Source organism: Lepisma saccharinum, chromosome 10 (assembly GCF_977018435.1).
Source record: "Lepisma saccharinum chromosome 10, izLepSacc3.1, whole genome shotgun sequence".
NCBI lineage: Eukaryota > Metazoa > Arthropoda > Insecta > Zygentoma > Lepismatidae > Lepisma > Lepisma saccharinum.
The window spans coordinates 23,870,814-23,898,534 of record NC_139238.1 but is presented as its reverse complement, the minus strand read 5'-3'; the positions used below and the strand labels follow the sequence as shown (position 1 = coordinate 23,898,534).

The following is a 27,721-nucleotide window of genomic DNA, read 5'->3' as shown; positions in this document are numbered from 1 at the left end:
TTTTCAAAATATTGAACAACATACAGTGTGAAAATATTCTTCAATTATGATCAATTTACCAAGAAATTTGCTTTAGAATTATCAAATTGATGTTATGTCACAAAACATACAATCCAGTTTTTCATGCAAATTGGTGCAAAATAAAGATTCAGTATTGCATGATTTCCAGGAAAATTAAGACTCCATGGAAGCGTCACGTGACATATTTTGCGGATCCCGTGAAACACCAAAATGCTACAAAAGAATTGACTGGTATCAGTACATAAATTCCAACCATTACTATATGATACCGATACCACTGGTATCGGCTGATATCAACACATCGGCATCAGTATCAGCTCAGCCCTAGAAATAAACAATAATGTTCCTTTTTCATATTTTTGAAAGGCGAGAGGTGCATTTTCCTACAATAGCTTGTCACAATATGAAGCGAAATGAACTGCAAAATGCGAAATAAACACTTAAACACGAAATGTAGAGTTTATTTATCAACAACACTTTCTGAAGTCTGCATTGTCCCGAGAGTTATGCAAAACATGGAAAATTGATTAATTCTGCTGTCAATATTTGGGAAGCAAAACTGGATTCCATTACACACAAATAAACTTAATTCTCTGATAACTACGTACATAAATGTACTATTAGAAGGAAATATTTAATTTGTGTAATTTTTAATGATCCTAAAGTGTGCCCAGTTTTTGTTCTGAAATCTTTTAATCACCATAAGTATGTGGCTGTGGCTCTATCTATGATACAATGAATACGTGGTATTGATCGGAAAAAGCCTTTGACTGTAATTTTAAGATACATCAAGTAATCGTTTTATCACTTGCAAAATCAGCAATCTGTTAAAAGATTTTCCAAAAATGAACTGTCACATTATTTTAGTCTTATCTTTAATGCTATAAAGAATACATTACATATCACAGATGCACGTAATCTAATTTATGTATTTCAAAAAACAACATTAGAAATATCAGGAGGTCATGGTTGGTTTTGTTCACTAATTTCTCCCCATAATTTCTTTTGTCTTTTTTTCTTTTACAAAAAATGTGTAATTCGACACACATAATGGAAAAGAAAACACTCAAAATTAGAATTCCACTATCTAAATCTTGAAGATACAAGTGTCCTATCTTGTATGCATTTATCTTGCTTTGTATTATCAGTCACTTCTTATCAACATGTCAATGAAGCCTGATCTGGCTCTGAACAAAAAACGTAGTGGGTTTTAAAGGCTGCAGTTAAGGTACCTAGTATTAAAGACAAATGTGATCAGATTGCATTGTTAACTGTGGGTTTTGGACAGAACCCTTACAACGTTCAACATGCAAGGTAAGTACAATTAAATAATATATTCACTGTGGATGAAAATTGTAGTTACAGAGAAGGAAAACATGAAAAATATGGCGGCCATCCCAAGATGTTTATCTGTACCGCTTCCTTTACTTTCCTAAGCCATTTCTTACCATTTTATTTAGGTTACATTTGACACTAAACAAAATTCACAATCCAGAAATGAACTTCATTCTCAACAAATAAAAATGAGCAAATATAGATATGACTTCACTTCAAAATCAAAATAAGTAGGGATGGGCTGATATGAAATTTTGGCCAATACCGATAAAGTACCGATATAAAATTTAGCGATACCGATAACCAATATTCTACCGATCCAATATAAAATTAGAAACAGTCCTTGAGGAACCTGAAAGGTTCATTGACATCCTTAATAAATGTGTATTCGAGGTGACTGCAGTACAAAAGAAATTGCATATTTAGACATTTACTTTTTTTTAGAAAGTAGGGTATGGAGATTATCCATAAAAATTACAACAAAATGCCAGAATTTTGCACTAAATTATCAGATATTTATCGATATATCGGATCGGTAAAATAATCGGTAATTTTACTGATAAACCTATACACTGATATGCCTTTATCTGCCGATACCGATAGAGTACCGATTAATCAGTCCCATCCCTAAAAATAAGTTAACACAGAAATACTAGTAATAATAAAAACTTATTTTGTGCTTCAATAGGATATGCTGAAAATAAAACCTAACCTGTCTATTTGGTTCAGTTACCAAATTAAACTAATCAGTAATGATTTTTTTTAACTACTTGTTAGTAGCTGCTCCTGTGCTAAGTTAAAAAAATTCAGCAAAATTCACGCGTTATTCCACATTTCCTAGCAAAAAAATATTCAAGTGAAATTTTAACGCGACACTCAGATGTTTCCTATATTTTGGAAAATCAATATGTAATAACAATAACCCCTAGTGCAAACAGTCCTTGAGGGCCAAAGGCCTACCCTACCACTCCAACATGCCTCAGCAGAAGTGGGTGATCTAATAACCACTTACGGGGCAACGTGTGGTCAGCACAACAAACTCCCAGTCATTGTTGTAGGGTTCCATGACTAGGTCACGCTACTCATTCTTAACTCCTTAATTTCCTCACAATGGTGGATGTCCACAGGTCCCATATACTGGCCGAAATCTCAGGAGAAAGGTTGTTATGCTCTCGCCCCCCCCCTCTTTCCGCCCAGGAGACTCAAACCAGTGCACATCCCGTAGCTCGAACTTAAAGCCTGATGCCTTAGACAGCACAGCCACAGTGCAGGACATTTTGTTGTAAAATTAAGCCCAGAAAATTGGGTCTGCTTCAGTGGTTCCACATATTGCATAATTGTAATGAAACCTTGCCACAATTTCTGCATTTAGATTCAAGGACATGTTGAGTCAGAAAATAAATTGCAAATTTGTGTTTACAAATTTATTTTGCATTCTGCATTAACCTATGCATTTTGTGACAAAATATGGCAAGAAAATGCATTTTCCATGGTTTTAAAATCACTTGAAATGAACATTATAATGTTGAGTTTCCTACTTCAAAGTTCCATCAACAATGAAGTATGCATGTCCCCAGTGATCTTATACTCTTGTTTGTTTCATGTGCATGATCATCGAAAGAATAAACCTGCCATTTTCAGTTCAGATCTTTGTATAGTTAACTACATGGAGAAAAAGTTCATCTTCCTTTTCAAAAGCTTTCTTTGGTGTCAACTATGTTACATAAATAGAAGAGAATTAAATCAAATTTAAAGCAGCAAAAATAATTAATAAATATAAAAATATAACAGAGGTCACATGTAACTCAGTCTGAATTTGGTAAGTCTTGCTATATTTAATTTTCGTTTATGGAAGTATACTTGCATATATACACAAAGGGTAGATTCTGTAAATTATGGTTTGTTTAGCTTTATCCCAATACATGAAAAATGCACCTTTTAGCTGTCTAATAATTTTGGTTCAAATTCTCAGTAACAAGTTTAAAGAACCTCCAAGAACATTCACAATATGAGACATTTTATACATATCTTTGTTATTTAATGTTACTTTTCTGACACTTTTGGTTCATCCTGATGAGATATGAATGATAATATGATGGAATTCATGAAGAGATACTTGCAAAATAACACCCATGTCAAAGCCAGGATTTGGACCATGATCTTCAGTGGAGAAATCGGTAGTTGGCCACTTAGCATGCTCGGCCACAGGCTGTCAAGAACATTCATAGTGCAAGTCATTTTGGAAACCAGTCTGTTGAGAAGTTTGGTGTTTGCGTTTCTACTTTTCTTTCTTTCTTTCTTTCTTTCTTTTTTTTTTTTACATACAGTAAGGCTAATCGGGACTGGACCTACAGTTTAAAGTGGGATCCAAACCACTATGTGCGTCCACCAGGTATCGAACCCGGGACCTCTTCATTACAAGGTGCACTGCACTGGGAAGGCCCGGTTGCTTGGTCAAGTTTGGGGATAGATGGAGGAATGCTTGTGTGGATGAACATGGAGACACTGCAGCATGTGGAGGGATGATTATGCAAATGATCGCAGATCTTTATGAAAATCCCCCCTCCTTTCCAAGCATTATGCCTCATTCATCACGTTAAAAAAAAGTGTGACCTCTGTTAAGAGTTTCTGTAATTTCAGAGTAAATAAATTCCATCTATTACTGTTTTATGCTGAGATCTGTACGGTACACACTGTTTCAAGAATACATAGGGCTGTGAAAATTTTAATTTTATAAAAATTTAAACCTAATTAATTTTAAGCTATTTCACAGATGTAGAGAAAGTCAATGTAAACAGTCTATATGGTAACACTCAAAATCGGCTGCAGAAAATATGATTTGGGAACTGTCTACTAACCCTACATGTTTAATAACTGTTAAAGATAAAATACAAATATTTACTTATGTGTGGCTTACAAGGTTCTTATTAAAACCGATCTTTCGGGTTCGTTACTGGATCCTTCTTCAAGGTTCTCCAATAAAGCCACATGTAAGTAAGATCTGTATTTCATCTTTAATAATTAGCAACTGTGGCTACACAAACATTTAGGAAATTACTTGAACTAAATAATTGTTGTAATGCTTCTTGCATTCTACAAGTAATTGTCTCATCTCTTTCAGATGCAGTTGTATCTGTATTTGCGGTTGCTGTGCTCCTCCTGAGCATAATTTTTATTCTGAAATTCAAGAAGTTTCGAGCACGAATTGCCTTCAAATCAACAGCAGACCCAGTGCAGACAATCAGGTCATCAGCAACTGGAACATATAAATCTTTCCAATTCCAAGAATTTCCAGAATTCCCAACAGTGTCAGTAAGTGTCGTTCAAGAAACAACTTCTCAAACATCTCAGGCAAATGCTAACAGTGCAGGGAGAAGCATCAGTCCAAAGTCCGTCATATTACCAGGAAGAAGTATCAGTCCAAAGTCAGTCATATTACCGTCACCATCCAAGAATAAGTCTATTGTTGCTACGCACAATACTACGAATGATGTTAACTCCCACACAAAAACACCAAACGAGCAACCGAAATCGGATTTACCAACTGAAGTGAAAAGTACATTACCATCTTTTGCGAAAATGGTGCCGAAAACATCACCAGCTGCTGTTACAGAACCACCTGCTGCAACTCAAGCAGAAGTGAAGCCTGTCGCTCAGAAAAAGAAATCTACCACAAAGGTTCCGAAAGCTTTGCCATCTGCCGGTACTGAAGCAGACGCACAATCATCACAAGCAAACGGTAAAGTAAAGAAAAAATCTACAAAGAAGAAGGTTCCAAAAACTACACCGACAGCACCAGATACACAATCACAAGCACCAGATGCACAACCACAAACTAAAAAGAAAGCTGCTAAAAGTGCGAAACCTAAAAAACAAGCACCAAAATCTTCACCTGCCACTCGTACAGCACCACAAAGTTCACCACAACCTGCTCCCGTTATGCCAGCACGATTCAGAAACCCACTTTTGCAAGACAACAGCTACTTAAACTCTGCGAAGAATGACAACATTCTAGCACGAGCCAAGGAAAACGATATTTCAAATTCCCTAAGTTCGTTAGGATCAATTCACGACAAAGAAACAGCTTCTCTGACTTCAACCCGTGAACCAAGCCCAGTGCCATACAATTTCTTATCTCGCTTTGGGAATCAAAACCAAAGCATGTTTAATAACTACGATGATGATGATGACGGAGGTATTGAATTTAAACCACCTGATATAAGTGCTGACGATTATTTTCCACCAGGAATGGACTATGGTAGCATGTTTAGTAGTACACAGATAGATGAAGAATTTGATGCGTAACATAGCTTTCTAGATTAAAGTGTCTTGTTTCATAGTAGGGGTTTGTTATAAAGTGTGTTTTGTCAGTGAACAGGAAAAAATAGAGTGCATTTACAACTGTGTGAAACACAATGAAGCATTTCTATCCAAGATCAGTAAATGGTGCTGCATTTAGTATCTCTTGTCATTGAATATAACCACAGTAGCTTAATGCAAACAAATTTATGGCAAGAAAATAAAAGTACTGGTATGTTCCTGCTGTTCATTTGCAATATTAACAGAAAAAAAAACAGAAAAAATTCACCCCTAAGGCCAGCAGTACACCCAATCTGATGCAACATGAGGTGACAATGTCGACGAAATGCAACATGAGGAGTCACAACGTGGAAAGATGAGTTAATTTGTTGGCTAAAATCTGATAGCGAATTTTGCCCATGCATGCAGTATTGTAAGTATAAAAGTTTACAGCAGAATCAATGTGTATGTAAAATTGATGTATCAGTTTATATGTTGTGAATTGAATACATTTCTAGCTAATAACTGGTTAGAAAATGACATTAACCATTTGTTGTAAGATTCAATGACTACAGTTAATTGCTAGCTTCAAGTTGACCCCATTTTCAGTCTGTGGTTAGATGCCTGTGCCTAAAGTGAATGGACTGGCACATGCACAAATTGTCTTGTAGCAAGCTGTCCCACAAGAGACCAAATTTCATCAGCCTTTGTTTTTGCTGCAAACCATCACATTTGTCACAAAGTGACTTGAGTCAAATATTTCGTTCGGTAAGAGATCAATATTTTTCACAGACACTGCGACAAGAATGACTTCATACTCTGGGAATGAGAGATGAGGTAATAGACAATTCAGGTACTCACGTTTTCCGTGAAGCTGTTTTAAGTAATTTTCTATTAATTTCGGTAGCCACTGCCCCCATCCTCGTTGGAATTCGTAGGAATTATTTTTTGGCTTTAATTGCCTTATTATCTGGGGTGAATGCTACTATATGTGCAGCACAAGAAAGTTTTACTTTATTGCTGTACCAGCCAGTAAAGATTAAAAGGAGTAAGAAATAATTTCATTCTTCTCTTTGTAGTAAACAGTAACAGCATAAAATTCAATTTTATGACATTTCATGTTTCGAGTTTCATATATATATATATATATATATATGAGGTCTTCTAATATTTTTACACAAAATATATCACCTTTTATCATAAGATTTGTTTTCAATTTGAAGTTCTATATTCTACTTAAATTGTGCAATATGGATTTATGTTTATGTAAAATTGATAGCTGTTTTAATGTTAATGATTTCTTAATTGAAAGTTTTATGATTAAAAAATAAAATATTTTTTCTGATAGTATTTAATAATTTTCATTATTTATACAATGATAATTCCATGATATGATTGTATAAACAGTAGCACTTTGATTATGCATTTTTCAAGGAAGTGTGGGTAAGAACTTAAAAATTTTCCATTAAAAGGTTTGCTTCATCCGAATTAAACAATTAAAATGCATGAAGTGGCAAAAACTTAGGAACATAATATTGGGGTACCACTGTATATACTAAAAAATTGGCTATCCAAATTTGGTAGGACCATGTCCATTTCGAATAATGCAGAATATACTGTATTAAACTCGTATGGTTGTGACACGAGCATGACAACTCTCAGCAACCAGTGCAGCTCATTCTGCACACATGCAGTGAGCACTGAAACGATATTATACTGTAGCTGGGGCGTAATTACTGCTGTAAAGTTATATAGTAGTTACTGTCAACATATAATGTCTGAAACATTTTTAATATTGATATGTTGTACTGAATAATGTTGTTATTACATGTAGAATGTTATGTCACATGGAATTGCTTTCATACACTATATAGATTACCAGGGTCGCCACTCTAGGACCATGATAAAATTCAAGTCTAGTTCCCAGTTTTCAAGTCGAACGTTCTAAAAGTTCAAGGCTAAAAGCAGATGTTTTCTCTATTTCAACCTTACGCATTAGCACCTCTCACCACCCACACACACACAGGTATATTAACAAAAAAGGTCTGTGAGATTCCAATGTATCCAAAAATTTCAATTTCATTCAGTTAAATAGTATACATGGGTGTACCCAAAAGAAACCGAACTAATTTTTTTGTGAACTTATTTATTCACAATTTAAGTACAAACCTTCAATCCCCTTCAAAGTACTCTCCACTTTCATAAAGACACTTGTCCAATCTTTGATTCCATTTTTCAAAACATTTTTTAAAGTCATCCTTTGTGATGCGTGACAGCGCCTCCGTCGTTTTTTTCTTCACCTCAGCAACATCAGCAAAATGTTTTCCTTTCAGGTCTCCTTTCATTCTAGGAAACAAAAAAAAGTCACATGGGGCAAGGTCAGGTGAGGAACAGGGGTCATACCATTTTTGGTCAAGAATTGTCGTACAGACAGGGCTGTGTGAGCTGGGGCATTGTCATGATGGAAAAACCAGTCACCCGACTGCCACAAATCGGGCCGCTTCTGCTGCACACTTGCGCAATCGTTTCAAAACTTCCAAGTAGAAAGCCTGGTTAACTGTCTGACCCTGCGGAACAAACTCTGAATGGATGACTCCTCTCACATCGAATAAACAAAGCAGCATTGTTTTAATGTTTGATTTCACCTGATGAGCTATCTTGGGGCGTGGCAAACTTGAAGACTTCCACTGGCTTGATTGTTGCTTCGATTCGGGATCGTAAGCATAGCACCACGTTTCGTCACCTGTTAATTTTTGAAAAAAAGTTTGGATCATTTTTGGACTTCTTTAGAAGCACGGCATGCTTCCACACGACCTTGTTTTTGTTCAGCAGTCAGTAGTCGTGGTACGAATTTGGCAGCCACCCTTTTCATTTCCAAATCGTCTGTCAAAATTTGCTGCACTGAACTCCAAGTCACTCCCGACAGCTCCACAATTTGTTCACTGGTCCGTCGTCGATCTTCGTTGATGATTTCACGAATTTTTTTCAACATTGTCATGTGTTCGGGCCGTGGAAGGATGACCAGAACGAGGTTTGTCATCAATTGACATTTCACCATTTTTGAAATGGGAAAACAACTCAAACACTTGAGTTTTCCCCATAGCATTGTCCTTGTATACCGTTTTTAAAATTTCAAGAGTTTCTGTTCCACTCTTTCCAAGCAAAAAGCAGAATTTCACCGCCGCACGCTGTTCCCGAAAATCAGCCATTGCTAAAACTACGATCACACAAAACAGCTGTCACTCTAAACTCTGCCGAAACGTGTCCTGACCTGCTTCAGCGACGGCACTCGGCTTACGGAATCAGGAAGGTTCGCTCTATGCGCTCCTAGCAGCAAAACACTGTACTACAAAAGCTCTGCCCACCACAAAATTAGTTCGGTTTCTTTTGGGTACGCCCACGTGTATATACATATATAATATTTAATTTAAGGTGCAGAGTTTATATTTGCCATTTCACATACTCAGACTAAAAATACATCTACAAAAACGAGTCACAAATGTTACGGAATACATTAATCTACGAAAAATTGCTAATTGTATAAGAATCTCAAACTCAAATTTACCTAATCAACTTCAAGATATCTTATCTTGCCATAATCTTCGGTCTGTCAGATAGATTGTACACTAACAAAGTAAACAGATTGAGAGAATATGTTTAATTTTCAACGTAGCTTTCTTTTCCTTCCTCAATAAAAATAAACGCTGAACTGTGAAAAACTTGCCTTAGGAATTTATAAATATGTATAGCTTCAATGAGATTTGGATTAATAAAAATTGCAATTTTTTCACGACTTCGGAGAAAAATTCACGCAGAATTTCCGGAGCCAATAATTCACGCATAATTTGTGGAATTCAAGGAATTCCCGGTGAGTAGCCACCTTGATTATATTATAGATTGATTATAGCCACAGAAGAATATTTGTGTATATTTAAAATTTAATTTAATCAATCTTGGTTAAACCAAGATTTTCGGAAAAATTTGATTCAGGTGAACAAGATTTAGAATGTAGAGCGGCTTCTAGCATGCCGGGAAGTAAGAGCGAATCTGCCAGCATTTAGACCAACACCTATACACTAACTTGCTACTGGGCGTGTTTGTGAAGTGTTAACTCTTTCGCTGCGGGAAGCGACTTGAGTCGGTTTGGTTCAATATGCGTAACTTACGGAAAGCGACTGCAGTCGATTTGAAATATTCTCGTCGCTGCTGGTGTCGAGTGAAGTCGCCCCGTAACGAAAGCATTACTGGATGATGCTGGCACCTAGCGGCTTTCGTTTCAATTAGTTTTCAAGGACAAATCGTGCTTCTTTTCTGAACAAATTAACTTAGTGTACTGCCGTGCGTATGTAAACAAGAATGGCAGCGTGTAAGATTTTGAAACTCTCAGATCACAGAGAAGTAAGAGAGCTTTTGGATGTTATTTCGGACTGTGAATTTAGTGGATCAGATGTAATTAGTGCTGGAGAAGATGGAGAAAGTGACTGTGTTGACGATGTGTTAGTGAGTGGTACAGATTCATGTTCAGAATGTGAAAGTGATTCTGTAAATGGTGGTGTTCATAGTTTTGAGATCTACCACACACAAAAGAACTTCAAAGCTACCTGTCAGTGCTAGACTGTAACATAAGCATCATTTTTTCATTAAAATCTACCTTAAAGTGTACTTATGTAGAAAACTGATTTACTTTTGTAGAAGTAGTATACGTAGTAGAGTTCTAGAATAATTATTTACAATTTTTTTTAAATTCTGAAAAATCCTCAAAAAAACTACGCAGCTTGAAAAAGTCCGCAGCGAAAGAGTTAAGGTGTTAACAAGTGTTTTAGATTGTTTCGTTTTAGTTTATGTATGCTTTCTGCAGTCTATTAAAGTCACACTATCCATACAATATAAAACATTTTCTTTTTCTGTACAACTCTTACGTCATTACAAATTCTTGTAGGGCAGCAGAATTCCCAGATGTTCCTGTTTCAGACAGTGTTTGGATACTTGTGAACAATTTAGGGAAACAGGGTCTGTTCTTGATAAGAAGCTAATGGTGAAACAACGTTTGAGCACAATTGGAATATACTCCTCAAAAATCCCTCCGGCGCCTCGCACAAAAAACAGACATTATCATGACATATGCGTGGCAAGCTAACAAGCTTTTAAACCTGAAGCCATACGTTAGAAGAATTGAAAGAAAATATCAGGAGAGAAATTGAAGCAATTTCGGAAGATGAATTGATGTGAAAATTTCCTTTAAACAAGCGGTAAATGTGCGGAAGCAGGAGGACAACATTTCCGACAACTCTTGTAACAAGGTACGTGTTCATTTAATTGTAACTGTCCATACAATTGTACGAGCTTATTTCATTACATAGCTAGCGGTTCCAGTTACGCAGATGTTGCATTTAGTTTGCCGTCAAATGTGCTCTTACTTCCCAGCACGCTAACCACAACTCCATGGCAACCTTGACCGTGAAAGGTACTGTATAACAACATGTAGTAAAGAATTAAAATTGCACACCATGCACATGAGTTTGTTCTCAACTACTATTCTTCTTGTCGCATGTGCCAAGACAAAAGTCTAAGTACAAGGAATAATCACCCCAACCACATTTCAATCTAATTACACAAGGAATTGTCCTTTGCAATTATTGTTGCTGACACATACATTCCCTGCTTTCTTGTTATAGTTAGGGACCAGAGTTACTTTGCAAAAATTGGTGTTATTGTTCTTATTTTTTGCATTATTTTCCCCAAAATCTACATTTTCGTAAAAAGACTAGCTATATTTAGCATTAAATGATAAAAACTTAAATCCATACTTATTCTTAGACTATTACTTGCCATAGTACTTCAGTAACATAAAATTGATTTTAGACTTTAGAAATGCCATGATAACAAAACAAAACATTGTGAAAAGTGCCACTGTCCTACTTAAAAACTGATTTTACACTACATGAGAGATTCCATCGCTTCACTGATGATTGATTGATTTAAAACGTCTTGGGTGCTTCAGTATGTATGGCAATTTTGCACCCTTCTAAGAATATTAGGAAAAATCCCATCTAAAACCCTTACCTTGAAATTAAAAAAGGGGTGTAAAGAGCTTCTTCAGGAAGGTTAAAATTGCAAAAGTTGTAAAGAGACCTGCACAAGACAAACACAGTACATTTAAAAGGTATGGATAAACTAAAAGAACTTCCTCAAAAAAAGTGTAAGAAACCCAGCTCTTCTCAAAAAGCTAAAAACATTTGTTAGATCAATGTAGTCTTCACCCAACATGGATGAGAAACAGAGGGAAAGAATAAAACTTTGTCTGAGGAAAGTAAATTCTGAGCATTCGATAGGAATATGCTGAACTTTTCAAAAACATTACATACACGACACATTGTAGGGTCCAGCCCTTGCAGCAAAAGAACATGGGCGATATGGCTGCGTCCACTTCAAGTTGAATTAAAATGACCTCTTCTCGATGGGTGCTATGGTACGAGAGACGCCATGTGCCAATGGTGGAATTGATAATGTGAAACTTGTTCCCCATTACCTCGTGCCACTCCCCATGTCGCATGTTAAGAAGGGTGCAATGAAACACATTCTGCGGGTCCCTAGCTGGCACAAGGTGGACACGAACATCGCCATACATCGCTCTATCTTCATATTGGCCTTCCCATAAATCTCGCAGTATCAAGTTGCCACATGGACTTCAAAATATTCATATTTTAATTTATTTTCCACCATCTTCGCAATATACTTTTTGGTTTGAAGAATGAAATCAATAGCTTCAGTTGCAAGAAATATGGCATATTATAAAGTATTCCCTTCTTATTTGAGAGTGCTTGTTGCATCATATCAGGATCTAGAAATACTGCATGTGAAAAACCCATATTCACTGTTAGTGCAATTCCATACATAAAATTCCATTGCTTTCCAAGTTTTTAAATATATTTTTATGGAACTTCTGATATTTTTCCCATGACTTTTTCAGTCGCAAGACAATTTCTCCGATTTTCCATGATTTCTTGGTTCAGAATGACTATATGTAACCGTCCTACACAAAACTAGCATCACCCAATGAAAAGTCACTTGCCATGCCTTAACCTTCAAAGGGCTATTGTGCCACGGAGTTTGGTTTCAATAAAACAAGGGTTGGTCCAGGAATTTTAAATGAATTCAATTTTGGCCCAGGAGCAAGCGTAAATGGGTTCTGGACTTTCAAGAACCTATTTATCTGTAAAGTATTTCAATTCGGTCCAGGAACCCTTTATCCGGATCAGTTTAAATACGGTCCAAGTTCCATATTGATATAAAACAATATGCAATTTGGATCGAATTTAAATTGTGCGAGAAAAAAGGTTCCGGTCCTGTTACAGAACCAAATAGAACCCATTAGAATGGATGGGATCCTGGACTTTTAACAAGTCTGCATAAAACAAGGTTAAAAATCCAGCAACAAATAGTTCAACATTTATAATAAAAGATCATAGCAAGCTTGTCCAGTAAAGCAGCTATTATGAAATGGAGTAATGACTTACCTGTGGCACTTTGCGAGTGGAAAATGCAAGCAGAGTTTCTGATGGAGTTCACAGAATTCCTTGTATGACCTGAACAAGTATACTGGATCCAGCTGGTTCTCTCTTTCCAGACGTAATATGTACACATAATATTTCTCGGGATCATATCTTTTCTGATATCCATACACGTCTACTGATTTTATACGGCCATCCACAGCCATTCTGCAATAAGATACATATGTTTAATTTCATGTTCTAAGCATGTTCAGGAAAACATTGTAAATCAAAATTGGACACACTAAAATTTAGTTCAAAACTATTTGCTCTTCCTACCAACAGGGTGGAATTTTCAGTGAATTTCTTTATGAAAAGTCAACATACTGAAAGTTTTCAACCAAAAGAAAACTTCACACACATGATTTCTTACACCATGTGTTAAACACAACCTGTGTATGACAAGGTCCACAAAATAACACAGTGCATAAAAAAACTGCCATTGTGAACATTGAGGTGTACGGTTGTTTTCTTATATTTCACTGAGTTCACTTGGCTTCTACAGGAATGAATTTTAAAACAGAAGCACTTTGATGTTGGAGATTGCAGCACTCTGATTTTAAAATCTATCTCTGAAGAAGACAAATGAATTTGTGAAATATGGAATAAAAACTTTACGATGTGCTAAGGTGAATACCTCATATAATAATATTACATGCTGGCATGTGACATTAGCCAAGCCTTAGGGAGAAAAAAGAGAAAAGAATAAACGCTAACATTTTTTTTGCTTTCTGCTTGTGATTTCAAGGTAAAAAAAAGTGCACACAAAAAACAAGAAGGATGAATGAAGGAGAAGCACTCTGTCAGTGAAATTCTGCTCATTTTCGTTCCCTTGATTATTAACATTTAGGTAAGTGTGTCAGCACTACAGATTATTTGCACACATATAAATAAGCAAGGAAACTCCTTTTAACTAATATCTACATTAGATCAAAGAACAGGAAAATATCCTTGAAGAACATGAAATTGCAAGCTGAACCTCAAACACCCCCCCAACCCAAAAAACAATCAATTACTTGCTTTTATAGTTTTCCTTTCAAATGCATACTTTTTCTAATGTAATATATTTATAAACTCAAACTGACTTAAAGCTTATATAGCCGATTCTTTATGACAAAAATTACAGCCTGTGCGTTTCCATTAAATGTCACTCAGGCACTCATTTAAAATTCTCACCAAGTCACAGAAAGAAATGCTGAAATGTAAAGCATCTTTCTAATATTACACATCAACTTGTTCTTGCCAGAGTATTTCTGTACTCAAATAAATACCATCAATCTGATTGCCATTTGTGGATGTGATACTATAATTAAATCATGAAGGTTTCAATGGGCAGGCCCTGTAGCAAGCATTGGAGAAGACGGGAAAGTTTAGTGTTCTTGTTGGAAAACAAGTATTTTTACCCTCCGGTCGCATGCTAAAAATGAGACTATATTTTTTTCCAACTTTTGTTTAGTTTTGAAAAATTGGAAGAATATTTTTGCACTAATTAAATGACCGTAGACTCACGTTTCGCTACCAACAAGAAGTACATGACAGAAAGATCCAAGTGTAGATAAGAATTGCAGTCACGTCTCCGCAAATCAAGTGTGGAATTATCCCCTTAGAAATTTGTCGCTTCGATTTTATGTACAGATGCGGTCGGTGTGAAACAATAAACCCACCGATGGGAAGGGGGCAGAGAGCAGCCTAATTTTAAATCTCTTCTTTTCCATCTGCAACTACGTTCCATGGATGAAAGGACTCAGAACCATGGGGGCAGGTGGAGCTTGACCCTTCTAGGTAAAAAGTTGAAGGTGGGAAAAAATTCGAGACTAATCCGAGACGACGCGGTGGTCTAGTCGGTAGGGCATCTGACTGACACGTGGAGACTCGGGTTCGATTCCCATGGTGTGTGGTCAAACAAAAGTCTGAATTTTCCAGCTTATTCTCCGCAAAAAAGCAGCTACCAAGCTTACCCAGCCTCAAATGAATGGGTACCTGGAGGGGGGAGGTAAATGCGGTCGGAGCATGGTGCTGATCACATCACCTACAAAATGTCAGAGCTCGAGAATATGTGGCTCCTACCCCCACATCCCCTAAAAGTGCCTACAGGTGCTATATGCCCAGGTTCAAAAACAAAATTACACGTGATCATAAGAATGAATGGCGTTACCTCTCTCTGAGGTCTAAAACTAAGCCATCAGCCCTGAACATGATATTAAAAAAAAAAAAAAAAAAAAAAAAAAGTAAAGAGCTCCCCTGTGCTTAGAAGCACGCCATGAAGACATATGGGGTGTGGGTGTAATTGTAATGCCCCACACTTTCTTGATTTAGTCGTGAGTGGGGATGATATGATTAGCATCATGCCCCTGGCCGCCTTTACACCCCAGGGTTTCCCCCAGGTACCTATGTCATTCGACGCTGGGTGGGCACCGGAGCCGCTTCCAACGTTACAAAAGTTTCCAGATTTGAACTGGCCGGGGATCGAACCCGGGACCTATAGCATGGTAGTCAGACACATTACCGACTGAGCCACTGCAGCTACAGTAAACTTTTAACAAATCTAAATGGCCAAGAAATGAAAGTTCATCCCTTGGATGTTCCAGTATTGCCTGATGTGAAGAAGTCACAGAGGAGGGACAAAATTATCTTTTTGTCCCCCCCCCCCACCCCAGCTATGCCCTAAAAAATGAGACTATATCTATTTCAACTTATCTTGGTTGTGAAGAATATTTTTGCACTAGATTTGTGAACGTACACTCAAGTTTCCATTAACAGCAAGGAACACGTGACATCGCAGTCAGGTCTCAGCAAATCAAGTATCCCCATAGGAATTCCCTGCTTCTGTTTCTAGTTTTGCTTTGAAGCCTGTGAGGTTTTGTACCTACAAGTGCACTCACATATAACAATACACCGGGGAGGGGCACAGAGGACAGCTTAACTTTAAATCTTCCGGTGCACTTTCCGAACACGAGCTTTCTTGAAGGACCCCTTGCTGTCAAAAAGGTCATCAGCCATGAGAAAAGGTGCACCTTGTAAGTGCTTGTAAATTCAAGTCTAGGTTCATTTAGACATGGTCAGTCAACACAGTCAATGTTCAGAGTAAAATAACTGCAGAGGGCGTGTTTTGGAATTTACTCTGCAAATTGTAGTGATGAGTTTGGATTTCCTTCCGCACCAAGCGATCGATATAACTGTGCATACATAGTTTATATACATTTAAATCATTTGCAAAAAGTAGACCGACTGAAAGATCGCGTCACTGTACTGCACTGCGACTATATAATCGCCTGATATAGAATCAAGAGGCTGGTAAGTTTTACTTCTCTCTTTACGTTTTCCTTACTAATTTTCTGTGTGAAAGGACATAAAAAGACGAGACAGACAACTATCGTCCCAATACACCATCAGTTCTCTGCCCTTTCAGGCTTTAATGCTGCAAACTTTGGAGTGTATGAACCACCTCATCTTGTGGGAATGGAGGAACATTTATTTCTTGGAACATTTAGATTTATTAAAAGTTTACTTTTGTTTTAAATGTCATGTTCAAGGCTGATGACTTAGTCTTAGACCTCAAGAGAGAGGTAACACCGTTCATTCTTATGTTCGTGGGCGATTTATTTTTACATTGGAAGGTTAGTTTTAGATGTCAAGGCATGATCGATATTTTCAACTTCTTGGGGTGGGGGGAGTGGGGGGATCGCCCCTCTCGCCTTCAGTCTTAGGTTCTTCTCTCAAATCTGAAACATCTAAGAGGGGCCATTGATCTGAAAAGACATGTAAAGTTCAGACTGATTTCACTCAAATGCAATACCAGGTACCTAGTAGCTGCTACGATAATTACAGATCAAAATATCTAATTTTAAAGCTGTTGGCGTTGCATGGTGACTTGCCCCATATTTGACACCTCGGCCCTCTCCAACCATGCACTATATTTGAAAGTCTTCGTTGCAAAACTTTAGCCTAGAAATGCTCTAAAATTACTGATTGCTATTCAGAGATTAAGAATAAGAATGAACTGTCTGGGATTTGAAAATATCAATAACAGGTGAAAGAATAGTTTCTGTATGCCATTTTTGAAGCAGAAATGTTTTATATGTTGAAATGTGAAAAATGTAGTGCTTACAAAACAGAATATACGATATTGCCTCAATCTCATAGACTGCCTTCACGATCAGCCAATGGTAGAAAAGTGAAGTAAAATAAACTAAATCTATCATTAAATCATTTCCTTTTAACTCCTTCATTCATGTAATTCTTCTTTAGTATGCGATGTTTTTGTCAAAATTATACTAAATTTTATAAAATGATGAAATAGTAAATGAGAACACTGCCACGTGCAACTTTCTTTGCAACACATCGATCAGAAAGCTTCAGAAACATGGATTTTCTCAATACGTTTGCACATGTACTTCGCCCCCTTTTAAAAGTAGTGCGTTTTCAGTTATGTTACTAATCATTAAAGGAATGCCTCACTGCAGGCGAAGATCGAGTACCAGGCAGGGATGGAAATTTGTGGTAATTATCGTAATATATATTATTTCAGTTCTCATGTATTAAATGCCGTTTAATGGAACTATAAGTAATAAAATAATCCGTAATAGAGGCCTCTGGGCCTGCTCTTATCTCTTGTAAGTCTTCTCCACTGTCGATATTCATATATTCAATAAGTATATATTTAATATTTATGTAAAAAATATATAAATATAACAATAAAATAAAATAATCTATTTAATAATAAACTGGTTGAGGGATTTGAAAACCTGCTTCCCGCTCCAAAATAAGTTCCGACATCCCTGGTTGAGAGACCTGTAAGAAGGCTAAGGCAAAGATGGAATGACAATATTAAGATGGACCTGAAGGAAATTGGTAAGATTGTTAAGAAGAATGCACTGATGTGCCCAGAACAGACACAGCTTGGATATTTATGTAGCTGTGGGTGTAACCCACAACTGGAGAACTAAAAACAATAGAAGCACGCCAAGCAACAGCGCAACAAGTTCCAACGAGGATGGTGGCAGTGGCCACTGAAATTAATAGAACTATGAAAAAAACAGTTTCTCGGAAAAAGTGAGTATGAGTTTCTCTGTATTTAAAGGTCATAATTTTTGAACATTTTGCAAGTCATATTTTTGTTGTTCAACGTAATTAAGAGTCCTTGATAGTTGATTGGTATTTTGTCACACACCCCAAAATACCAACAACTCTTAAAACATATTGGCCTGTATTGGTATTGTTTGGGATAGATTAGTGTATGTATTATTATTTGTGTTATTAATGTGTGAAAATTTGTATACTATAAGTATTCATTATACTTGTCGCCACTAGGTGGCAGGACAGTGCAGACTCTCTTCTTCGGAGACTGTGCAGGGCATGGTATGTATCATGAAATACCCGCACTGAATGAGAGAACAGCGAGAGACATTGCTACACGGTGGTCGACTCCATTCCAATGTAGTACAGTGTCCGTGTACATTAAATAGTGTACATAATCAGTCCAGTGTGTAAATAACAATCGCAACATTTTATGGTCATCTCCAGGCAGGATTAGTTTACCAAGTGAATAATCTCTGTGAGATATGACATGTTACGCATCAAAACAAACATCTCAACTCGCCCGCCATGAAAAGAAGGAGTGTTTTTGTGCGGTATTGAAGTGACTTTGTATGCAGTGTTCCAGTTACAGAAGTGTACTGACATTCGTACTTATGGCAATATACAGTTGCATATTATGTGCTCAATCGTAGTACTTTTGTGTGTCACGGTACTTATTACGTATTATGTGTAATTTTCAATCACAACCATTACGCGTGTGGTTTGAACAGACATTCCATATTGTTATCTCGTGCGTACGTCGAATGTTTTGTTACGAGACCAAGTTATACACTGTAATATGCAGTGGACATTATCTGTTACGATAACTCATCACGGGACTGAATATCATAAATTTCGTCAGTTTCGAGCATCCCCTACACGATCCTGCATGCCAGCTGAAGTGACGTCATCGCCAACACCCAGGAAGTTTCGAGATCAAGGTCAGTAGTTAGCTAGGCTCACACCATATTTTGTTTACACCTTTCCTCACGTACTATTTCCCACACATCTTGCCCTCTTTCCTTCGCGATGGATGAAGAAGAAAAAAGAGTGTTGATACACAACAGAGCTGGATTTAGAGGCCAATTAACACGAACACAAGCATTTGTCAATGCCTTTGAAGATACGGGTGAAGTTCAAGAAGTAAGGGTCTGTTTGCAGAATTTAACACCATTGTGGGAAAAATATGATGAAGTTCAAACTCGTTTAGAAGTAGAAGATATAAATGAAAATCATGAACCTCACAGGGAAGATTTTGAAGACGTTTACTACAAGGTACAGGGTAAAATGGAAGACATTATAGAGAAACATAAACAAGCGCAAACAGCACCTACAGATGGATCAGATGTTGTAAAAAATGCTTCATTATTAGGCACCAAGCACATCAAATTACCCACGTTTCACAGTAATTATCAGGATTGGTTAGCATATTCAGATGCATTTCAGGCTATGGTTCACACAAATGACAATATTCCTAAAATACAGAAATTCCACTACTTGAGTTCATCATTAGAGTCTGAAGCAAGCCTTTTACTTGAACTTCAACGAAGGATCATAGTATTCACTTTACGAAAATAGCAATTAGGATTTTGATAAATTCAATGAAACTTGGACGTTACTATTTTAAAATGTCCATATATATTTTATCACTTATTGATCTACTGTCTTTTGTTTTTCGTTGCTATGCTCAAAATATGTATAGAAATTTATACATCACAATTTCACATTATCAATAATTAATTATACATCTTATTAATTCAACAACGTTATGGAACATAACAAAATAGTAATTGATAACAACATAAATATCATAATGCATGTTAAACACAAAATTAAACAATAAATAATAAATGAAATAAATGAACATTTTTGGGTGAGTCACAATACGCACCCCTTCCGGGTGCAAATTTTCGACTTGTTTAAGTTCCGTAAATATCAAAAATTTTACATTTAGTTACAAACTTGTGAACATTGCATTTTTAAGTTACAACTTGTAATCAACTCTTCATTTTATTAAACAATATTATTTCAGTTCATTATGAATTCCGTGAATCAAACTTGACTGACACATTTTGTATCGCACTTTATTGTAATTCCATTCATTCAGTAGCTACACTAAACGAAAAACAATATTCTTGAATGGAAACAATCATTAACATAAATTATTACATCTCAAATTGTATTTATAGCTTCTCATTGTCCGATGTAATTCTCAAAACCTTCTTACTTCACTTCTTCACTAAATCTTGGATAATTTCTTCAGCAATATGTTCAATAGATGTAACTAATACACGGCAATCAAGAAATGCAAAACACACACTTAGTTCATTCCTTCTTCTATATCTTCAAAATCACTATCTCAGTTGGAAACGCCGTAATTTTTTTAAATAGGCTATGGCTGGCTACCTGATTACAAATTTCCTTGAACAAATACTTAAACATTGTCAATTGAGTTGCAAGTAATAAATTAATGTTGCGACTCTGTCTTCAAATATCATACTTATTTGCGCACACATAAACTTGTTAGACGAGGATAATCATCACATCATCAGGGCATCCATGGCCTTTCATAAAAGTATTGTCTACATTTATTCATGTACTTTGTAGACACATCAATTCTCAAATAAAATAATAACCATATATAATCTAGTGGATAATTACATTTCTCATTCCTACTAGATACAATAGATTGGCATAAATCAATTATTTATATGCAGAGTATATTATTCTCTGAACAAATTCTTAAACAATATTGCACAGAAACAGAATGTACATTCACATTCTTACTTGCATGCAGCAACAATTCTCATATTTTAGCACATCAGTAGCAATAGAAAGAAGTTCCAACAACATTAGTTATATTGAATATGCATAGATTAAAATATAAAATATTCCACCTTTCTTTGAATTAAAGTGCAAATAATTAAAAAATACATTTCTTGATGTTGTTTTAAGCAAACCTTTGACTTTGTACAAAAAACTTGCTTGAAGTAAATCATCTCAGCCTTTTAATTTAACATCTCACGGGAACTTGTGTTAAAGGGAAAAAACCTTGTACTTGATTTATTTGCGAAGTATTTTGTTCCCGATTTGCCATTCTTGTAGAATCAGAATTAGTTTGTGATACTAAACCTGCTGCTTCAGGTTGATAATTTAATGAATTAGAATTTGCAGGATAACACTGATATGGCACTGTATTATTATTAACACTGCGATTTTCATTCCTGTAATTGAATTGCGATTGATTGAGCAAATTTTCATCATTAAATTGTCCTGTAACTGAACGATAACTATCTTGCCTGTAATTATTTCGGAATTGTCCTCCGTTTCTAGATCTGAAGCTATTATAATTGTTTCGTGCAGTAAAATTTCCATGATGTCCATAATTATTAGAGGTTCGCCTAAAATTGTTGAAATATCGACCTCGAAGATTGTTTCCCTGCCGATTTTCGTAACCTTGATTGATAACAGCATTGGCATCTACCTCACTACTAGTTGGAGTCTGAGTACAAACACTAGTGGTCTTCGAACGTCGAACATTAACTTGCCGCACATTTAACTTGCCTCTATTTTGTTCAGAGATCTTAAAAATCTTTGGAATATTTTCACGTTCATTGTCTTCATTAGGAAGAACAACAAGCCTCTTTCTATTAAATTTTATTACATCTAATCTTCTTAACATGCTAGTCAGTTGATCTACTGAATGAATTTCATGACAAGTAATGTGGTTGGCAATATTATCAGGTAACTGGCTAAGTATTAACTGCACAACATCTATATCTTGAGGATTTTCAACCAAATTGCAATAACTAAAGTGAGTTTTTAAAGCAAAAGTCTCTAAACTGCCATGTACACTGGGATTGTATTTGCGATTCCTCAATACGGAGATTTGTGACTGGATAACTTCCAAAGAAGCAAACTGATTAATGAATTCTTGTACAAACTGATCATAAGAATTAAACTAATATTTATGAGTCCGAAACCAATAACCAGCTCTCCCAATGAAGCATTGTTGAATACTTTGCAGTTTCATTTCTGTTGGCACTCCTACAACATTTAATGTTATCCAGCTGCTCAATATATTCTCTCGCTGATTGTTGCTCTATCTTTCCCGAGAACTTAGGCAATTGAGATAGTTCACTTAATTTTAAACATCCACTTCTTGCATTTACTTCTCCATTGCATGTATTTCTAGTTATAGGATGATCACTTCTTCCTCTCGAACTATACGGTCGATTATAACAAATATGATTTGCTCCGTTTAACCCTGTGTTAACATAATCATGCAATCTAGAACCATTTACAGATGACTGATGATCATCGTGATTGTTCGAAACTGAACATGGTACACTTGCATCACGATAAGTATTACTAACACAATCATTTTGTGGGTTAGGTTTCAATATTTGTGGGTTAAAATCACACCACATACAAGGAGAATTAGAGCTTTGATCTAGATGAGAATGTGGATTATTATGTACATTCCTACCATTGTCATTATTCGTAGTAAGCACAAAACTAGAAGTTGGATGTGCATTTGTACCAAACAGTTGATAGCAAGCATCTGTGTAGTTATATTTCTCAGCATCTAACTCTCGTTTTTGTAATGAACCTTCTGTGTCGTCATAGAATTACGAGCAGCTGAGGAATTATGTGTAAGGGCTACGCTACCTTCATCATTATCATTAACCTTGACTGTTAAATCCTTTAATCAGCTTGAAGCTTTTTGATATTTTGTTCTATACCTTCAATATGGGAATTAAACTGTTGGAACCTTTCTGTACAATGAGAAATATGCTTATGTACATCAGCATTAACATCGCTTTTACTTTCTAAAATAGTGACTCTATATATAAGATCAACTATATTAGCAGAGCAGTCATTACAATTTGAATTGAGATTATCTAAACATTGGTCATAATCAAGAACGTGTTCTTTCAATGATAATTGCACATTTTCAAATTCAGATAGTTTGATATCAACATTACGACATTTATTATCAAACACAGGTTCAAGACGTGTAGTTGATTGTAAACACACTGTTCTAACCGCATCTATTTTGTCCTTAAATTCAGACATTAAAATATTGAGCCGATTGTTAGCATGACTAATATCATGATTAACAGCTTCAAATTTGACATCAAGCTGTGAAGATAACTGTGTATGTACACTAGATAATTCAGCTTGTTTTAAAGATATAACATCAAGTTCAACCTGAATATTTTCATTAGACAGATTTAATTCTGATCTAAGTTCCTGATTAGACTGTTCAAACTGAGTCTTAAGTTCCTGATTAGACTGTTCAAACTGAGTCTTAAGTTCCTGATTAGAACTTACAATAGCTAATTGTATGCTTCTAATGCTGTTTAGTATGTCATTTAAATTAGGATTTACACTTTCCAAATACACTGGCAATTGGTAAGGATCGCAACTGGAATCACATTTGTTACAACAATATTTTTCCTTAGTGGTAGAATAAATTGTCCAATGTGTGACGGAAAGCTTCAAACATGAAACATGATACTACGAACGACAATCAAAACATTGCACATACCTCAGGTCATTATCGAGCTTATCACAACACGTCACTCCTTCAATCTTACCTGACTGTACATCACAAATGTCACCATCGTGAGAATTACTACTATTTAAGTAGGTTCCTTCATATGCAACATTAGATTTTAGCCTCCAAGAATGTCTAGGCTTCGTTTCTTTAGATTTATCTGCCATGATTGCACAGAATAATAATAATCTTGAGTAAAATATTAAGGGTCGCCAATTTTGTCTTCACAACATGTTCAACAAATTGCAAATCCAAGACAAAATAAAATTTAAAAGTCTATAACTCCCATTGCGCAAACTTCTCACCACGCATCAGAAGATTGTCCTTTTTTTATCAATCCTGGCTGTAGGTGCTAAATTATTGAAGCAAGCCTTTTACTTGAACTTCAACGAAGGATCATAGTATTCACTTTACGAAAATAGCAATTAGGATTTTGATAAATTCAATGAAACTCGGACGTCACTATTTTAAAATGTCCATATATATTTTATCACTTATTGATCTACTGTCTTTTGTTTTTCGTTGCTATGCTCAAAATATGTATAGAAATTTATACATCACAATTTCACATTATCAATAATTAATTATACATCTTATTAATTCAACAACGTTTTGGAACATAACAAAATAGTAATTGATAACAACATATATATCATAATGCATGTTAAACACAAAATTAAACAATAAATAATAAATGAAATAAATGAACATCTTTGGGTCAGTCACAAGTCTGAAGCAAGAACACTTACAGATACTTTGCCCATGACTGATTCAAATTACGATATTGCATGGCAATTGTTGAAAGATAGGTATGAGAACAAACGACTGAAAGCAGCAAGTCATGTCAATAATATCTTCCATGTGAACGCAATTAACAAGGAAAATCCCACAGAATTAAGTCAGTTCATCAATGACGTCACCAGTAACTTAAATGCTCTTCGAGCTCTTCAATTACAAACACCGTTAGAAGATGTTATTTTGATATACCATTTTTTGGCTGAACTTGATTCTCACATGAAGGAGCTCTCTACCTTTTTGGAACAAAAATGTCAAGCCTTGGAATCAATGAAATCTGAGCCTAGTCTAACTAACATCAAAGAATCCAGTTTATCCAGATGGCAGAAATTGCAGCAGATGTACCAACAACTATGGGACCATTGGTCAAAGGACTACTTGCATTCCCTGCAGCAGAGGACCAAGTGGAACACCTAAAAGAAGAATTTGGAACCAGGAACAGTGGTCTTAGTGAAGGAAGATCACCTACCTCCACTTATATAGAAACTTGCTATAGTTGAACAAGTGCATCCTGGTGCGGATAGACTAGTGCGTGTTGCAACTGTTCACACTTCATCTTCAACCTATAAACGTCCAGTTAACAAACTAGTGCTTCTTCCAATAGATCATTAGTTGCACTTTTGTTGATCGATTCGATCAAGAGGGGGGGGGACTATGTTTGGGATAGATTAGTGTATGTATTATTATTTGTGTTATCAATGTGTGAAAATTTGTATATTTTAAGTATTCATTATACTTGTCGCCACTAGGTGGCAAGACAGTGCAGACTCTCTTCTTCGGAGACTGTGCAGGGCGTGGTACGTATCGGGAAATACCCGCACTGAACGAGAGAACAGCGAGAGACATTGCTACACGGTGGTCGACTCCATTCCAATGTAGTCCAGTGTCAGTGTACATTAAATAGTGTATATAATCAGTCCAGTGTTTAAATAAGAAACGCAACAGTCATTAAATTTGAAAGTCTACTTTCAGACACCAATATCATTGGTATCAGCCAATATTGATATTGGTTTAGTCCTATTTACAATATCAATTTTGTTGATGACAACAGTCAAATATTTCACAAACTCGAGAAAGCAACGAGTGCAATGAAAAGAGAAAAAAAAATGAACTCAAGATTAGAAGCAGAGATAATATGTTTGCATGTCAGTTATACTTACGTGTAGGTTTTTGGTATAAAGCTAAGAAGTTCCCCATCATTGTGGTCTCCAGTAAACCTTAACTGAGCCAAATTGTGCAAGAAAAAGTTGAACTGGGTGAACCACGACTTCAGAGAGCTCTCGATCATCCTAGCAAATGTAGCAGCAGCCTCGGCATCTGACAAATCAGGCAGAAGAGCTTTCTGAACATACGTAACGGCATCCATTGTGACTCCAGGAATACCAGATGATGCCATCTGAAACAATTATTTAAAAAATAAAAATAGTGTCACAATAACACTAGTCAACAACCATTTTGCAACATCAAAGGTAACATGTGTTCTTAACTAATTCGGATGTGCTGATTTCAGATCTGCAACTGAAATTTTTGTATCACGTAACATTTCAGAGATACACGTGACGTCATATCCGGCATAACGTGGATACGTTATTTACATTTGGATTCCAATTTATATGATTTTGGGCAACAATGAAAATAAATTTTGCAACAATGTATAAACAAACACACTTATAAAAAGATTTGTTTCTTTTTCTGGTTATGTTAACGTTCAAAAAGGCTGCTTCTCCCTCCCCCAAGAATGAGTTACTGATAAGATAAGGTAAGGGAGAATGCTCTACAGACTGAAGGGAGTGTGATTTAATGAGTTCAGTATTACGTGCTTTGAGGTAGAGAAGTTGTGTTGAAGTTACATGGGTGACACTGCAATGAAGAAAAACCGACGTGGTTGTGTAAATTTACCAAACAATTTCTGCTATGTGTGTGGGCAGTACACTTTAAAAAGTCACTGTTGGTGATCAAGACAAAGTGTGGGCTCCCCATGTGTGCTGTGTGACTTGTTATTCAACTCTTGTGAGGTGGTTTCGTGGAGACAAAACCCGTGCTATGGCATTTGCGGTGCCAATGGTTTGGCGTGAACCGAGTAGCCATGCTGAGGACTGTTACTTCTGCCTAACAAGCATAAACGATCAAAATCCAGTATTGTGTACCCCAATATTCCTTCCGCTATGAGACCCATACCACATGGACCTGGACTCCCAATCCCTAGCCCACCCTCACATTTAGAGGAATCTTTTGCAGAAGAAGAAGAGCCACCCATCCCGTCCACTTCCAATGATCCAAGCTATTTTCCACAACCAGAGATGGAACCACTCCTTGTCGACCAGTCCAGACTGAATGACTTGGTTAGAGATATGTATCTAACTAAGCAGCAGGCTGAGGTGCTTGGATCTCGACTTCAACAGTGGAATCTGCTGGCTTCCGGAACTAGAATTACCCATTTCAGAAAGAGACATGAACAGTTTTCAGGCTACTTTGAAATTAAAAATTCCCTCTGTGTATGTCAAATATAGACGGTTTAATGGATAAGCTTGGGTTGGAGCACATTCCTGAGGAATGGAGACTGTTTAAAGACTCATCCAAAAGTAGCCTGAAAGCAGTGTTGTTACACAATGGCAACCAAAAACCATCCATACCAGTCGCACATTCTGTTGAGATGAAGGAAACACATGACAGTATGTCTGTCTTGTTAAATATGATTCAATATAATAAGTACTGCTGGCAGATTTGTGGCGATTTAAAGGTCATTGTCATATTAATGGGACTCCAAGGTGGGTTTACAAAGTATTGTTGTTTCCTTTGCTTGTGGGACACTAGGGCTACAGAATCGCACTACACTGTGAAAAACTGGCCTCCGAGAGAAACCTATATACCAGGGCAACAAAATGTGAAGTATGCTCCATTAGTTAATTCTAACAACATATTGCTTCCTCCTTTGCATAACAAAATAGGCCTCATGAAGAATTTTGTAAAGGCCATGGACAAAGATGGAGATGGTTTTGCATACCTCAGGAGCTTCTTCCCAAAACTAAGTGATGCTAAAGTGAAAGAGGGAATATTCGTTGGCCCCCAAATTCGGAAACTG

The 27,721-nt window shown here is 36.3% G+C and overlaps 2 protein-coding genes across 5 annotated transcripts in view; one reads left to right on the top strand and one right to left on the bottom strand.

The window, feature by feature from the left end:
• Positions 1-27,721, bottom strand: part of Pi3K68D (phosphatidylinositol-4-phosphate 3-kinase catalytic subunit Pi3K68D) — a 418,322-nt gene that overhangs the window by 228,276 nt on the left and 162,325 nt on the right. For all 4 annotated transcript variants that reach the window (XM_083129651.1, XM_083129654.1, XM_083129652.1 and 1 more), the window contains 2 exons: positions 25,800-26,035; positions 13,173-13,373 (listed from right to left, as the gene is read on the bottom strand). In XM_083129651.1, coding sequence (XP_082985777.1) covers positions 13,173-13,373; positions 25,800-26,035 — 437 coding nt within the window. The remainder of the gene's footprint in view (positions 1-13,172; positions 13,374-25,799; positions 26,036-27,721) is intronic.
• LOC145994250 (uncharacterized) lies at positions 1,203-6,777 on the top strand. Its single transcript, XM_083130353.1, has 2 exons — positions 1,203-1,335; positions 4,478-6,777. The coding sequence occupies exons 1-2, from the start codon at positions 1,329-1,331 to the stop codon at positions 5,659-5,661; spliced, it is 1,191 nt and encodes a 396-aa protein (XP_082986479.1). The 5' UTR covers positions 1,203-1,328; the 3' UTR covers positions 5,662-6,777.